This window comes from Candoia aspera, chromosome 14, assembly GCF_035149785.1.
Source record: "Candoia aspera isolate rCanAsp1 chromosome 14, rCanAsp1.hap2, whole genome shotgun sequence".
Taxonomy (NCBI): Eukaryota; Metazoa; Chordata; class Lepidosauria; order Squamata; family Boidae; genus Candoia; species Candoia aspera.
This window is the reverse complement of record NC_086166.1, coordinates 11,043,558-11,059,352: the sequence shown is the minus strand read 5'-3', so window position 1 is coordinate 11,059,352 and position 15,795 is coordinate 11,043,558. Positions and strand designations below refer to the sequence as shown.

The 15,795-nt window shown below is 51.3% G+C and overlaps 1 protein-coding gene across 4 annotated transcripts in view; it reads left to right on the top strand.

The window, feature by feature from the left end:
* The window catches only part of RAB11FIP3 (RAB11 family interacting protein 3), a 98,287-nt gene that overhangs the window by 50,370 nt on the left and 32,122 nt on the right, over positions 1-15,795 (top strand). For 3 of the 4 annotated variants that reach the window (XM_063315132.1, XM_063315130.1, XM_063315133.1), the window contains exon 4: positions 14,400-14,584. In XM_063315132.1, the coding sequence (XP_063171202.1) occupies positions 14,400-14,584 (185 nt within the window). Of the gene's footprint in view, positions 1-14,399; positions 14,585-15,795 lie in introns of those variants that run through there. The other variant, XM_063315134.1, reaches the window with a different exon arrangement.

Here is a 15,795-nt window from a genome sequence, read left to right as displayed (position 1 = left end):
TGCGTTGCCCTGCCATTGGTTGAGGGTTTCCAGGATCGCCCATCCTCAGGTTTTCATTCTTCTGCTGATTGCTTTCAGCTGGGCGATCCCCGTGGTATTGCTGCTGATGGCTTGGGTGGCTCCGTGATCCGTTTATCTATTGTTTGTTAGCCGTTAGTCGTTGTGGGTTGATGGCTACTTAACTTGTACCCCTTCACCTATTTCCTTGTCATTGTCATGAGTGCCATTGCGCTGATTACTTTAGCTCAACGGCACTCATGACATACTGCCCCCTTTCCGAATAGTGTTCTCCCCCGGGTTTCTGGGTTTTCCCCATGGAGCTGTCAAAACGCCATTTTTTTTTTTTTTTTTTTTTTTTTTTTTTTCAAAGTTCCCGCCGGAGTAGTTGTCGCCCCTCCCTTTGCTCCTCCCTCTACCACGTGCCTTCCCAGGGTGTGTCCATGGTGCGCATGCTCGGGTTCTGACCTGGCGTGCGCATGCTCCAACCACACCCTGTTTGTTTGGCTCAGTTCGGCGAGGCGAGAGGCGTGGCTGGTCGGGTGCTGCTCAGCTCCAGGTAGGGCCCTTTTTTGCTTATTTGGAGTGCGTCGCCTTTGTTGTGTCTCCTGGGCGTTGCCCCCAGGTTGCCCTGTTGACTTGCTTGCCACTCCCCCGCGGCCAGGGGGCGGGGGGAGGGTGCTGGCGATCGTTTGTCACCACCCCGTGGGCCCGGGGCGGGGGGAGTGAGTCCCGGGGGGGGGGAGGTCCACCCAAGTCGCGGGCTTGGGGGGGGCCCCTTCCCTTGGGGCACGGGAGGCGGGGGGAGGCCTGCGGGGGGGGGGGTTGGTCTTGCTGACCTTGATTGCGGTTTGTCGGGGTATGCCCGGTGGAATGCTCTGGTCAGGTCAGGCGCTTTAACGTTGTGCGCCGCCACCCATTCCGGGTGGGGGAAGTGTTTCCACCTGACCAGATAGTGTAGGGTTCCTCGTTGCTTGCGTGAGTCGAGGATGTCCCTTATCTCGAAGTGGTGTTGCCCGTCGATCATAAGCGGTGCGGGCTGAGGCGTGCTTGGGTGCCATCGGGAGGTGGTTGCCGGTTTTAGGAGGCTGGTGTGGAACACCGGGTGGAGCCTCCGGAGGTTGTGTGGCAGGTCCAGGCGTATTGCTACCGGGTTCACTATTTGCGTGACTCGGAACGGCCCGATGTACTTAGGCCCCAGTTTTTTCGAGGGTTGGGTTGACTTTAGGAACTTGGTGGAGAGATAGGCCATATCCCCCGCCTGGAACGTCGGTTGTTGGCGCCGGTGCTTGTCGGCCTGCTCTTTGTAAGCAGCCTGTGCCTCCTTCAGCGCCGCCGTGATTACTGGCCATGCTTCCGCGATCTTCCGTCCCCAGTCGCTGGCGTCCACCTGGGGTTCCGGGGGTTGAGGTAGCTCCGGTATGGGGACGAAGTCGCGCCCCGAGACTACTTCGAACGGGGTTTTTCCCGTGCTCGTGTGGACGGCGTTGTTGTATGCGACTTCGGCGAACGGGAGCAGTTCAGCCCAGTCGTCCTGGTGGTAGTTCGTATAGGATCGTATAAATTGCTCTAAGGTGGCATTAAGAACCTCAGTGGCTCCGTCCGTCTGCGGATGCCAAGCCGTAGACAGGGCCTGTTGGGTCCCCGTCAGCTTCAAGAAGGCCCGCCAGAATTTGGAGGTGAACTGTGTGCCCCTGTCGGTCACCACACGTGCGGGACATCCGTGTAGCCTGTACACGTGGATGAGGAAGAGTTTGGCTAGTTGTTGTGAGGATGGGACTGACGTGCAGGGGATGAAGTGGGCCTGCTTTGAGAAGTAGTCCTTCACCACCCAAATGGCCGTTTTCTTCTGGCTGGGTGGGAGGTCCACTATAAAATCCATAGAGATTTCCTCCCATGGGCGGGAGGGTTCTGCCACCCGTTGCAATAGCCCCGCGGGTTTGCCTGGTGCCCGTTTGGCCCTAGCGCACGTTGGGCAGGACGCCACGTAGGTTTTTACGTCTCGCCTGAGCGCGGGCCACCAGAATTGCCGCCGTGTTAGGTGTAGGGTCTTGAGGAACCCAAAGTGTCCCGCTTGCTTGGCGTCGTGTGACCTATGCAAGATCGCCTGGCGTTGCGAGTCCGGGACGTAGATTCTGCCTTCCCCCCATGCTAGGTCTTGCGCCATCGTTACCTTGTCGGGGTTTGCCAGGAACCAGGGGTCGGTTTTGAGGGCGGCGGCGAGGTCCGTGCGCATTCCCCCTGGTAGTTGCGGTTGCCTTCTTTCCGTCGCCGGTTGTCCCGCCGTCGGCTGCGCCGTAGCGTCGAGCTGCCTTCGTGCGCCGCTTCGGGTGGTCACGGCCATCCCCAGTTGCGAGGCGGATAGGACCGTCCCAATGGTGTCTGGGGCGGGCTCTTCGTCTTGGGGCAGTCGGGAGAGGGCGTCGGCCAGGAAGTTCTTCTTGCCCGGCATGAACTTCAACTGGAAGTCAAAGCGGCTGAAGAATTGTGCCCATCGGACCTGTTTTGGGCTAAGGCGTCTAGGCGTTCGTAGGGCCTCGAGGTTCCGGTGGTCCGTCCAGACCTCGAATGGTTGGGTGGCTCCCTCGAGTAGGTGACGCCATGTTTCTAGTGCCGATTTCACCGCAAAGGCTTCTTTCTCCCAGACGTGCCATCGCCTCTCTGTCTCGGAGAACTTCCTTGACAGGTAGGCGCATGGTTTCAGGAGCCCCGTGGAGTCTTTTTGTAGGAGGATGGCTCCCAGGGAGAAGTCTGAGGCGTCGGCTTGGACCACGAACGGCCGTTCTGGGTCCGGGTGCGCGAGGATTGGCTCCGTCGTGAACAGCGCTTTCAGCTTGTCGAATGCGGTCTGGCACGCGGGAGTCCAATTCAGCACTGTGCCTGGGTTCTTGGCGCGTCTGGTGTCCCCCACCCCTTTGGTTTTGAGGAGGTCCGTTAAGGGGAGGGCTATCTCAGCGAACCCCCGGGCGAAGGACCTGTAGAAATTCGCGAATCCCAGGAAGCTCTGTAGTTGCCGTCTGTTGCGGGGCCGCTCCCAGTTTAGTACCGCTTCGACTTTTGCGGGGTCCATTTCGATGCCGTCCCCGGAGATTCGATACCCCAAATAGTCTAGGCGGTCTTTGTGAAACTCGCACTTTGCGGGCTTTGCATAGAGCTGCGCCCTTCTGAGCTTGTCGAGGACTTGCCTGACTAAGGTTACGTGTTCCTCGTATGTTTTTGTGTAAATAAGGACGTCGTCGATGTAGACCAGGACCCCTTTAAACAGATGTTCATGCAGTACCTCATTGATGAGCTGCATGAACACCCCAGGGGCCCCCGCGAGTCCGAAGGGCAGTACCTTGTACTGGAAAGCGCCTAGGGGGCAGTTGAACGCCGTCTTCCATTCGTCCCCCTCCCTGATTCGGATGCGATAGTACGCCTCGCGCAGGTCCAATTTGGAAAAGACTTTGCCCGTGGACAGGTGGGCGAGCATGTCCTTCACCAGGGGTAAGGGGTATTTGTTGGACAGGGAAGCCGCGTTTAGGCCCCGGTAGTCGGTACAGAGCCGTAGGGTCCCGTCTTTCTTCTCCCGGAATAGGACGGGGGCTCCGACCGGAGAGCATGCTGGCTCTATAAATCCCCTGTCTAGGTTTTTATCGATGAACTCCCGGAGGGTTGCCATCTCCTTCGGGGTCATCGAATAGATCTTTGGTCTAGGTAGGGGGACGTCGGGCAGTAGGTCGATTCGGCAATCCGTCTTGCGGTGGGGGGGTAGTTGGTCTGCCTCTGCTTCTCCGAAGACCTCGGAGAAGTCGGCGTATTGTTCCGGTAGGTCTGCAGTGGTAGCGGCGTTGTCTTGTGTGGTCGCCTCCGCTCGTCCTACCGTGGGGTTGCTTTTGCCAGCTGGTACTGGTGCTCGATACTCGCCGTCGCCGAATGTGAAGGTGCGGGTCGCCCAGTTGATCCGCGGGTTGTTTTTCGCGAGCCATGGCATCCCCAGGACTGCAATGGGCCGTCCGATGGGCGTGACTACGAACGATGTGCGCTCGGTGTGAGTGCCCATTTGCAGGGTGACCGGCTCGGTTTGTAGCGTGGCTGGTTTCCCCCCCGCTGTGGAGCCGTCCAGCTGGTGGAATGCCAGCGGCGTGGGGAGGGGGAAGCAGCGGAGTTCGAGTTTGGCGACTAGGTCGGGGTGGATAAGGTTTTTTGAGCACCCCGAGTCCACTAGTGCCGCGGCCGTGGTGGCTCCGTTGCCGGCAGAGAGTTGAATTGCTGCCAATATTACGGAGCTTTTGTCGTTTCGTTGAGGTGGTTCGCGTTGCTGTCCCGCCGCCTGCCTCGCCACGCGTTTCAGGGCAAGCGGGGAGCATTTCCCGCCGGCTGGTCGGGGTCGGTATTGTCCTCTTCTCCCCAGTAAGCGTCCCAGCCCTCTTCCGGTGTCGCTGTGGCCACGGTCATTCGGCGGTGAGGGGGCGGCCCCGGGTTGGGTGGTTTGGGGCTAATTTTCGGGGCGGGCTTGGGCGCGCTGGTCGGCGGTCGGTTGGCGAAGCAGTCCGCCGTCTTGTGCCCTAATTTGCCACACCTCCCGCAGGGCTCCCGGTTGAACTTCTTTTTTGGGTATATGGGGCCGGCCATCCCCCCGTGTGGTGCGGGTACCTTTTTCCCGACGTAGTTTGTGTCTTCCGTGGTTGTCATAAGGAAGGTGCGGTGCGCGTGTTCGGCTTTCCCCGCGAGGTGGATCCACCCGTGTAACGTTTCTGGGTCGTCGCGGTAGAGGGCCCATTGGAGAACGTCGCGGTTGAGCCCCTTTTTGAAGATTTCCAGCAGGGTGGTCTCAGACCAGTCGCAGACCTTTCCCGCGAGGGCTTTGAACTCCAGGGCGTAGTCAGGGACCGTGCGTGCGCCCTGTTTAAGTCTCTGGAGTGCGCTTTTCGCCCGTACTTTAGCTAGGGGGTCTTCGAAATAGTTTTTCATCTCGTTGATGAAAGCAGGGAAGGTGGCGAGGGCGGGGGAGCTGGACTCGTACAGTTGGACGTACCAGTCCGCCGCCCTGTCTTGGAGTTTGATCGCCACGGCGCCGATCTTGTCGGCCTCGGAGTCATAGGAGTGTCCGTGCCTCCCCATGAACTCCCTAGCGTTGGTGACGAAAAACGAGAGTTTTGAGGGGGTCCCATCGAAGAAGATGGGGAAGTCCTTTGGGGCCCGGGCGTTTTGCGCGGCCCCGCCTCTCGCTTCCCGGGATGTGGTGTCGGCCGCCTGTGCCGTCTGCTGGCTCTCCGCTGGCTCGTGTGGGTTCGGTGCTTCGCTCGGGGTGTAGGCTTGTGCGGGGACGTCATTGGGTGGCGCGGGGGGCATAAGCGCCTGGAGCATGGTCCGGAGTTCCGTCAGCTGAGCCCGCATGGCCGCGAGTTCAGCTCGTGCCTCCTCGTCCACAGCCCGCACCGCCGCTGGGGCCGGTTCCGTTGGCGCGTCCTCGGGGGGGGGGGTTCATCGTCCCTCCGCCGCGGGTCCGCTTCCTCCTCCGTCTGATGGGTGTCTCCGTCGTCCTCCTCCGTGTCGAGCACCGTGGGGCTGTCGCTCCACACCCGTTGCTGGGGTGCGATGTGGGGCGCGGGGTCCTCCGCTGGTTTCGGAAGTCGTGCTGCTCCCTCCCGCGGTCGGGTTGCCTCCGTCGCCATCTCCCCTTGGGGTTGGAGCTGAGGCTCGGGTCGGGTGGGGTGGGCGTCCATGGCTCCGGGAGTCCGCGGTGCCTCTGGCCTCGGTCGGTCCTCCTCTGTCTCTTGCCGCGCGGCTCGCCCTCCTTGCCCGCGCCGTTCCGGCCTCATCTTGCTGGTCTTCTCGCCGTCTACTCCTCCCGCGGCTCGTTGTCGTCCGGTGGGGCTCGGCGAGGCTGAGTTTATGACTCTCAGCTTTATGTCATGCGCTGCCTACCTCTGAATAACGTTCAGACACTGGGTTGCAAAGCAGGCTCTGGTTTATTTCAGGATAGGTACAACGTTGTTAGAAAAAAGCTGAGAGTGACAGGAGCGCGCCGGTGCGGGGTTTAAATACCCCGCGCCGGTCAGCGCCCCCTCGCTCTCGGTGACGTCACCCCCCTTTGTCCCATGCGTTGCCCTGCCATTGGTTGAGGGTTTCCAGGATCGCCCATCCTCAGGTTTTCATTCTTCTGCTGATTGCTTTCAGCTGGGCGATCCCCGTGGTATTGCTGCTGATGGCTTGGGTGGCTCCGTGATCCGTTTATCTATTGTTTGTTAGCCGTTAGTCGTTGTGGGTTGATGGCTACTTAACTTGTACCCCTTCACCTATTTCCTTGTCATTGTCATGAGTGCCATTGCGCTGATTACTTTAGCTCAACGGCACTCATGACACTCGTTATGGCTTGCGTTCCTGCTTATACAGAGCTGGTGTGGGAAAAGGGGGAAAAAGAAGGGTTGACTCTCCATTCAACGGAGAAACAGGTTCGGTGGGAAATGCAAGCTTGGCACACGCAGTCGAGGTAAATTATTGGTTTGAAAAAGCTGGAGAATTAACACACCGTGGATCCTGTTGAGGTCAGGAAAAGTGCTCTGCTACGTGGACGCGTATTTGGGTAAAATATGCAGGGCCGAACAAGAAATCAGCACTTTTGACCGGGCTTATGTGACTTGCTCAAGCAGGTTATTTAAAGAGTTGGTGCTCCCTGTGTACGACATGCTCAGCTTGGTGAGTGTGAAGCTTGGTTAGGATTTGGGTGGGTGGCTGAAGGTGTTGTGTGAAGGATTGATTCAGTAATCAAGCGTGTTGTGAGAACTCCACCTTATAGTAGCTTTGGAAGGGCTAATCTGTAAGATTAGGAATATTCTCCTTGACATAAGAAGAATGTTGCCTGAATGTACCTGGGAGTAGGGGGACCCCGATAGCTTGTATTCTGCTGCGTGCCATTTTTGGTATCTTGGTTTTTAAAAATCGAAATGTTGCCAGCTGTTCTTGCTGGACAGACGGATCTTTGTATTTATCAGGCAAGGTGCAGCTTCATCAGGTTTCTTCTCTTGCACCGCTGAATGTTGAAAGCTTATCAGATGTTAGAAGCGGGGTGTGTGTATGTCTTTAGAGCCATTGTCTAGGTGAAGATAGGCCCCTTGAGAGGAACTGAAGAAACAGAGGGAGCAAAGCATGTAACTTCTTCCTGATACAGGCTTGAATTTGGAGAAATAAAATCAGCTCGTTGAGTCATTAGATGACTTAATGCTTTTATTCCAGGGATGAGTTGTCTAAGTTGGCTTTCGAGTTGTGTGTGTTCTGATGAGATTCATGCCTTGCACAAAGCCATCGCTCGTTGGAATAACTGGCCATGGGTGGGCTTCTGCACAGGGTGTAGTAAGGTGTCTTATGAGTATTCTTGGTTCCTGAGAACTTGAGGGTTACAGTAGAATAGAGCCCAAAGCAGACCCCATTAAAATTTAGCCAAAAACATGGCCTTGGGCTCATCTTTGCTGGATTGCTTCTACTGTGTTGTTGTTCAGTGTTGCAGCAGTTAGGAAGAGCTGAGAACATCACAGCACTCCACAATCACATAAGGAACTAAAGGTTGAATTTGTTTAACACTGGGTTACTGAGGGGATGGGTAAAAGAGAGCACTTACAAGGTTATTCAGACTGCTGTTCCAAAGGGCCACAGCCTTAACGTTGGAGAGAGGAGGGGGGGCCCTCTGTGAATATTTGCATCTGCTTTGGGATGGCAGCAAGGACAGGTGGGGTAAGGGTTGAGTTGGGGGTGCTTTGGAAGGTGTGCAAGGAACACGCCTTTGCAGGGAACACACCTTTGGAAGGCGTGCAGGGAATCGGAGCAGATGCTGGTCCTGGAACCTGAGGTCCCATCCTGAAGGAACGAGACCCAGCAATGTTCTCACAGCTCCTGTATTCTACACAAGAAGCACAAAAATGACCTGCTGGGCTTAAACTGTAACCTTCTCAGCAGGGATTCGGTTTGGGTGACTTCCATAAAATGCTGCCGACGATAGACTTGGTCAAGAAAAGCAGAATAAACGCAGAGCGCTGCTTAGCCATGCGGGAGACAGATGGCGGCTGCTTTATTTTCACCCAGACTCCCCTTGAGCCTGCCAACCGGGTAGGATTACAAACCCCATCATCCCCAAGGCCGGGGCAGCAGGACCCCGGGTTGGCTACTCTGTACGTAAGATGAGCTAGCCAGCTCGTGAGGAGCAGACCCTGGTTTAGACTGGAAAGCTGTCGAACGTCTGCCCCTTGTCCTCTGTTGGATCGGTCGGCGGTTGGGTGAAGAGGGTGCTCATCTTCGATCCGGCCGGATTGCATTTTGTGTCATGAGTACTGATGGCGAGCAGGAGGGGGCCTCTATCCAGGTGGGAAAACGCAGGCGTAGTACTGAGGAATTAAGCAGCCATTCAGAGAGACACAGATCAGACCCGCCTTAACTTTCAGGGTTTATCTGTCTGGGTTTTTCCCACGCTTCTTCAGTTTGTTAGGATTCTGTTTAATGTAGCAGTAATAAACCCTAGAGACCTACTCCTCGTCTCAGCGTGGTTCCTGACTGTTAGGACATTTTGGTTTGAAAAGTGCTTCCTGATCTTTCAGGAGGTTCTTCTTTCTTTTTTTCTCACTCTGTGGAGAAGCAGGAGTTTTCATCCCCCCCCCCCCCCGCCCCTGATCCATGGCTCCCGGATGCCCAGGGCTCAGCAGAAGAGAAGGAAATGGGGAGAAATCGACAGCTGCATGTGCCTGTCTGGCGCGTCATGGTCTATAAAGTATTTTTCTGCTTGGTGGAAGATCCGGGTAAAGGGCTGTGCCTGGAACCTCCTATAAAAAGCAGACACTGAGTTCAAATTGCAATCACGCTTAATCTTGCGTTACGATTGACTCTGCGCTGGTGATTGCCGTCGAGATCCACGTATTGGGCTTTAGCAATGATTTGTGCTTTGTAAAAGGGTATCGTATGCTCAGTTATTTAAAACCCAGTTGCTGAGGCACGGAACGCGGTAACCTCGTTCCCTGACGTTTGTAAATTCCCTGCTGATCCTCTTGTGCTTTATTTTTCCTTTTTTGCCTCTTTTTGGGCCGGCGTGTCTTTTTTGCCTGCCTTTTCTTTTTCTCGGAAATGCTGGGCCAAGGAAAAGGTTCAAATTGCAGGGCAAGGGGGTGGTAGGGGTCTAGCGTTTTCTCCCTCACTGCAGCTTCCTGATGGGAGTGCCTCTTACAAGCGTGCATTTTTACACAATCATCTCCATGGGCAGATGCATGTGTTAGATTGGATTTTTTTCCCCATAGTGACCTCAGTGCATTTGCTAGAGCAGTGTTCCTCAACCTCGGCAACTTTAAGACGTGTGGACTTCAACTCCCAGAATTCCCCAGCCAGCATGGCTGGCTGGGGAATTCTGGGAGTTGAAGTCCACACGTCTTAAAGTTGCCGAGGTTGAGGAACCCTGGGCTAGAGTGATGGACTTCAACCAGTGGTCCGCAAAATGAGTCCTGATGACTTAAAGGGCAAGTCCTTAAAATGTAGCATCTTTAAATATGAAGTATATTTAATATGTCCTTTAATGAAATGTAAACCATAAAGGTAATAGCAGAATGCTTGCAAGCATAGAAATGCTCTTCTCAGATTTCCACTGCAACCCGGTTCTTTCCTCACATTCGGGGCGAAAGATTGCAACGAATGCACAGCTAAGTGTCACCTTTGGAACCAGTTTCCTTTTTCTTGTTGGGATCATTTCTTTTATCACTAGACTGCTGCGAAGCCAGAATAGGGCTCTCCACATCCTGCTTCTCTCCCCTCAGCTTGTTTTAAACCCAGGCATTTGTTCAACAATCCTGCAGTTGCTGGTAAAAAGGATTTATCGGAAAGGCCAAAATGTGTTGAGTCAGGAGTGTTGGTAATACAAAAACTTCCTTTGCTGAGGAATCTGCAAAGGGCGTGAAGCAGCTGCCCTGGAAACCAGCTGGTTTTCCTGGAGTTGTAAACGCAGCCCCGGGCAAAGGTGTGTTAGCTAGCTAGGCAACAGTTTAATCCCCTCTCCAGCCGTTCCTAGAACTCTGATTTTGCTTTTAGGTAGTCCTCACTTAATGACCATTCATTTAGTGAGGGTTCAGAATTACAACGGTGCTGGAAAAAACGACTTACAACTGATGCTCACACTTATGACCACTGCAGCATCCCCGTGGTCACGTGATCACGACTTGGGCACCTGGCAACTGGTTCACATTTATGACTGTCGTAGCATCCTGTGGTCACATGATTGCCATTTTTGACCTTCCCAGCCAGTTTCTGGCAAGCAAAATCAATGGGGAACTGCGTGATTCGCTTAGACCAAGTGGTTCACTTAACAACCAAGGTGATTTGCTTAATGACCAGTGCAAAAAAGGTTATAAAATCGGGTTGGGTTTGCTTAATGACTGCTTTGCTTAGCAACCAAAATTCCAGTCCCAATTGTGGTCATTAAGCAAGGACTACCTGTAGTGGATATCTAAGTGAGGTGCATCAGTCATCCACTTCCTCCTGGCATGAAGTTTAATCTGTTGGAAAAGAAAGAGGCAGTCTTTCAACTCTAGGTGACTTTATGGATACATCCATGGAGTGAATTTTCTGAGCAAAAGTTCAGAAGTGCTTTGTCCTTGACTTCTTCTGGGATGTGTTTTGATTTCTTAGTCTAGCTGGGGATTTTCTTGGGGTACTCACCAAGTGTAATGGTATGTGAGAAAGACCTTGGGAGATGGGGCAAAGAGATGCTGCCAAGGAAACGGTCAGAGAAGAGGTGGCACAGCCTGCAACTGAATAGTGGGTGGGGCAAGAGGCTCAGAAGGGACCCTCCCTAGTTTCTTGGGCTGTAAAGTAGAAGGTGGGAGATTTCTACTTTCAGGCTTGCAAGCTTCTGTCAATGTAGCTTTACAATAAAGTAGAATTAGTTTATCTGGTCCTATTTCCTGTCACTTAACGACCACATGGTTTGCTTAATGATGACAGTGATTCACTTAACCACTGCAAAAAAGGTAATAAAATCATCTCAGATTTGCTTAATGACTGCTTCACTTAGCAACTGAAATTCTGGTCCCAATTGTGGCGGTTAAGCGAGGACTACCTGTACAACCATCTGCAGACAGTGGTTTTTTATTTACAGTTTGCTCTATCACGTTCTATATATTTCTGCAAATGTTGACATTTTCCTCCAAGCATGCATGCTGTGTCTTTCTATACCCACCTGGTACAATTTTGGCTCTCTGAGAATCTACCCTTGGTGAAATTTCAGTTGGTTGCCAGCATATGGACTAAGGGGTGATAGAACCAAAGCCATTCGGGGTATTTTGGGATAGAGAAAAAGGACCATATATATGTTAAACGAATTCTCCATAGCTTCTCTCTTGTTATGAAACCTCTTTTCTCTTGGAGATGCCCTAAAATCTTGAGGGTTGAATTAGCTTTCAGGAATAATGTTTAAACAGACAGATGCATTAGGGTATTACAAGTTACTGGAATCTGTCATAGGGTTCTGATCCTGTTCTGTACCTCTGTATCTGATTTCGGAATCAGTTGCTAGAAATCCCTATGAAAAATGCAAATCTGAACTGATATCTGTTACTTATTGGATTCCTACCCCCCCTTGGACCGTTTAGCACATGACTTCAAATTGGTAAACATTGGCTGCAAAGTGAGTGGTGTATGTCCTGCTAACCTTTAAGTAGACTTTTCTGCTTTATTTTTAAAACAACAGTCCTCTGAACTTGATAAGGATGTTTGCTTTGGTTATCTTGGTTTTCTCCTTAGGGTCCTTCAAAAGCCATTTGCAAGTGTTCGTCATTCCTATTGGGGCACAATGGAATATAAGCCTTTTCTCTCTTTTTTTTAAAAATATAACTTTATTAAGATTTTATAGAGAGCCACTTTGGTGTAGTGATTAAGGCACCAGGCTAGAAACTGGGAGACTGTGAGTTCCAGTCCCACTCTGGGCATGAAGTCAGTTGGGTGACCTTGAGCCAGTTCCTCTCTTTCAGCCCTTGGAAGAAGGCAAGGGCCAACCACTTCCAAAAATCTTGCTAAGAAAACTGCAGGGGCATTGTTGTTGCTGTTATGAGCCAGTTCGGTGTGCAGCAGCGTTTCTCAACCTTAGCAACTTTAAGATGTGTGGACTTCAACTCCCAGAACTGGGGAATTCTGGGAGTTGAAGTCCACACATCTTAAAGTTGCCAAGGTTGAGAAACACTGGTGTAGAGGCTAAGGCACCAGGCTAGAAACCAGGAGACTCTGAATTCTAGTCCCGCCTTGGGCACAAAGCCAGCTGGGTGACCTGGGGCCAGTCCCTCTCTCTCAGCCCTGGGAAGCAGGCAATGGCAACCACTTCTGAAAAACCTTGCCAAGAAAACTGCAGGGACTTGTCCAGGCAGTCTCCAAGAATCGGACACCATTGAACAGATTAATGTTTTTTTAATAATGATAAAAACTAACAGAAACTAACCTTTAGAAGAAAGAAAAGAAGAAAGAAAAGAAAGAAAAAGAGAAAGCCAAAAGTATGGAGGGAAAGAAAGAAAAAAATAGATAAAGAAGTAGCTTCTGATTTTCTTTACAGCAGTTAGAAGTATAAATTTACCTCTTACTCTATGGTTACAACTTAACTTTCATTTTGTCTATAATCTATTTTTTTAAATCATTAAACCATATATCATAAGCTCATTTTTTTTTTTGTTTCACACAAAAAGTCTGTAAGGGGTTTCCAGTCAGCAATAAACTTTGATAATGCCTTTTCTCTGATTAAAGACATCAATTTGGCCATCTCGGCAAGTTCCATCATCTTCACCATCCATTCCTCCATTGTGGGTAATGCTGAATCTTTCCATCTTTATGCATATGATAATCTTGCTGCAGTTATCATGTACAAAAACAAAGTTCCATGTCTTTTCTAACAGTTTATCGATCAGTCCCAAAAGAAAAGCCTCTGGTTTCAGTTGTATATTAGTCTTTAAAATCTTCTGAATTAGTATATGTATTTGAGTCCAGAATTTTCTAGCTTTTTTGCATGTACACCAAGCATGATAAAATGTTTCCTCTTAATATAAGACTCTTCTCCAGAGATTGTTTCTGCAGTATTGGGAAGAAATGCCTCCAAGTTGCTTTTTCACAGCAATTAAAATAATTTTTTAAAATTTAATATTCCTGATTTCCATCGTGGATCTCTAAGCGATGCAGTTATAAAGGTTTGCAGGTTGCCTGTGCATTGGGGCACACAACAGACAAAACTGCCCAACTTGAGAAGGATCTCTCGGTCCTGGACAATCCCAAATTATCCAACAAAGATCAGACAAACATTTTGTTCTAATAGGTCAGTGCATGAAAAGTGTAGAACACTAAACCTGGTTCATGAATCTCTCTCAGCCACCGTCTTGTTGATCATGGCATGTTGCATAAGCCAGAGATGCTGGGTTCATACCTGGCACAAGCAAGCAGACCAGTTATTGCTGTGTGTGATGTGCCTCACGTTAAAGACTCATCTAATCTTCCTCTGTTGCGCTTGGTGTAAGTTTGTCATCAATATCTGTGGAGTACGTAGATAGCCTGGAAGAAGGTAAGTGGTGGCTGTTAGGAAAATGTCAGCTTAGCCCAGAAAGACAGGAGGGGTTGAGAAGGAAACTCAAGATTGTCCTTCCTTGATTCTCTTTGGTCTAAGAGGGAGGGGGAGAGAGAATCAGACATTCAAGATTCTGTTATTGTACCCTATAACAATACAGTCCCAGAAGTTCTTATGATGTCTGTTTCCTGACCTGGCCTACGTTGAAGGGCTGAAAGTATCCTGTTCCCGCTTCTTGCCCCAATTCTCTGGCTGCAGCTGCCTCTTCCTCCCCCATCATTTTTGCTCTACTTGATTACAAACCCAGTAGATTTAGTAGCTCTGAGGAATCCTGCCCATTTGCTCTAGGACACCCATCAGCTGGGAGCCGAGAGCCGTTTGTCCGTTTCTGTTGGCAACAGAGAAACAGCCATTTGGGACAGAATTAAGGGCAGGGCCACATGGTTCACACCTTTACACGGAAAGGAAATATCTGTTCTTCCAATTGAATGTACTTAAGACCTTTTTAGTTGTTAGCTGTTATATCTGCTACTGAAAAAAGGAAGGTATATCTCCATAGTGCTTTTTAAAAAAATACTGCGTTTCTCTGATACCCTTGGCATTGGGTGCGATTGCTCCATTTGAGAGCGGCCTGTGAAATTGAAGCATCCTGAAGTATGTTCAGCCTTTGACTGACGTAAGCTAAGTCTGTGTAAAGAAAGCATTGCAGAAATAATTTTCCAGAGCCCTTATTAGGCAGGATGAGCTGTTGCACCAGGATTCATGATTCTCTCCTATCCGTTTCTCCCTGGGGACTGGGGCGACTTCTGTGGGTCACGCCTGCTTTTCATCTGCCCGTTTTATTTGCCCGCCGTAGGCCAATGAGGTAACCGACAGTGCATATATGGGCTCAGAGAGCACCTACAGCGAGTGCGAGACCTTCACGGACGAGGACACCAGCACGCTGGTCCATCATGAGATGCACGACGAAGTTGAAACGGACAGCGCCGTCGATTCCACGGTGCATTCGGAATTCATGGAGTCGGAGGAAACGGAGAATGGGTAGGCATTCTTTCTTTCTTTTTTCCTCCTCCACCCCACAACTGGCTTTGGAGGGGGCCCAATCCAAGGGCAGAGAAAGAAGGTTCATACCACTGATGGAGGGGGAGGGGGCCAAGCTTTCCTGACAAAGAACCATCAGAACCGAGTTTAGTCCACTGGCTAGGTTCATGCATCATGTGAAGACCTTATTTGTTTTGAGTCATCCTATGTTGAACAACCCATGGTGGCCTAGTTCAAAAGTTGCCTGAAGCCATAAGCCAGGACTTTCAGTCCGCAAAGATTGGGTTCATAAAATGGGTTAAACCAAAGCCAAACAAGCCACACTAATGCTTAATGTAGCATGGTGCATGAACTCAGATGTTCTCTATCTAGGGTTTCAGACAGGAGTTTCTCCTACTCTGTCCCAAGTGGAGATCAAACTGGGACCTTTCGTAGATTTGCTGTGAAACCACATCTCCTCTTGCTTGTTGGCTAGTTGTGTATCCTGCCTTTCCTTCAGGAGCTCAGGCTAGCGTACTGACCTCTCCATCTTCCCCTTTTGCCCCACAACAACAATCTGGTGAGGTGGGCTGGCCTGAGAGGGAGAGACTGGTGCAGAGTCCCTCAAGGAGCTTCCATGGCTGAGGAGCAACTTCAACCTGGGTGTAATGGTATGTAGGAAAGACCTTGGGAGACTGGACCAAGAGACGCTGCCTAGGGAACGGGCAGGTAAAAGAAAGCTTAGCCCGCAGCTGGATAGCGGGTGGGGCAAGAGGCTCAGAAGGACCCTCCCTAGTTTCTCAGGCTGTAAAGGAGACAGCAGGAGATTTGTACTTTCAGACTTGCAAGATTCTGTCAATGTAGCTTTACGAGAAAGTAGAATTAGTTCATCTGGTCATGGTTCCTGTTTGGTTTACCCTGGAGGCCGACACAGGGTGGCTCCACTCCTTCCAACACCTTGACCACTACACCACATTGACTCTCTGAGGAGTATATCAGAAAGCATGATGGATTTTATATTTATAAATTTATCAGATTTACATCTCGCTCTTCCCCCCATTTCCCCACACAACAAGCCTGTGAGCTAGGCTGGGTGGAGAAACAGGGACTGGTCCAAAGTTCCTCAAGCAACTTCCATAACTGAAGGTGGCCTCGATCCTGCATCTGCCTGCTTGTCACCCACCCCTTTACTGCCCCACCCCACCCCACCCTGGCCGGCCGGCTGGCCTTCA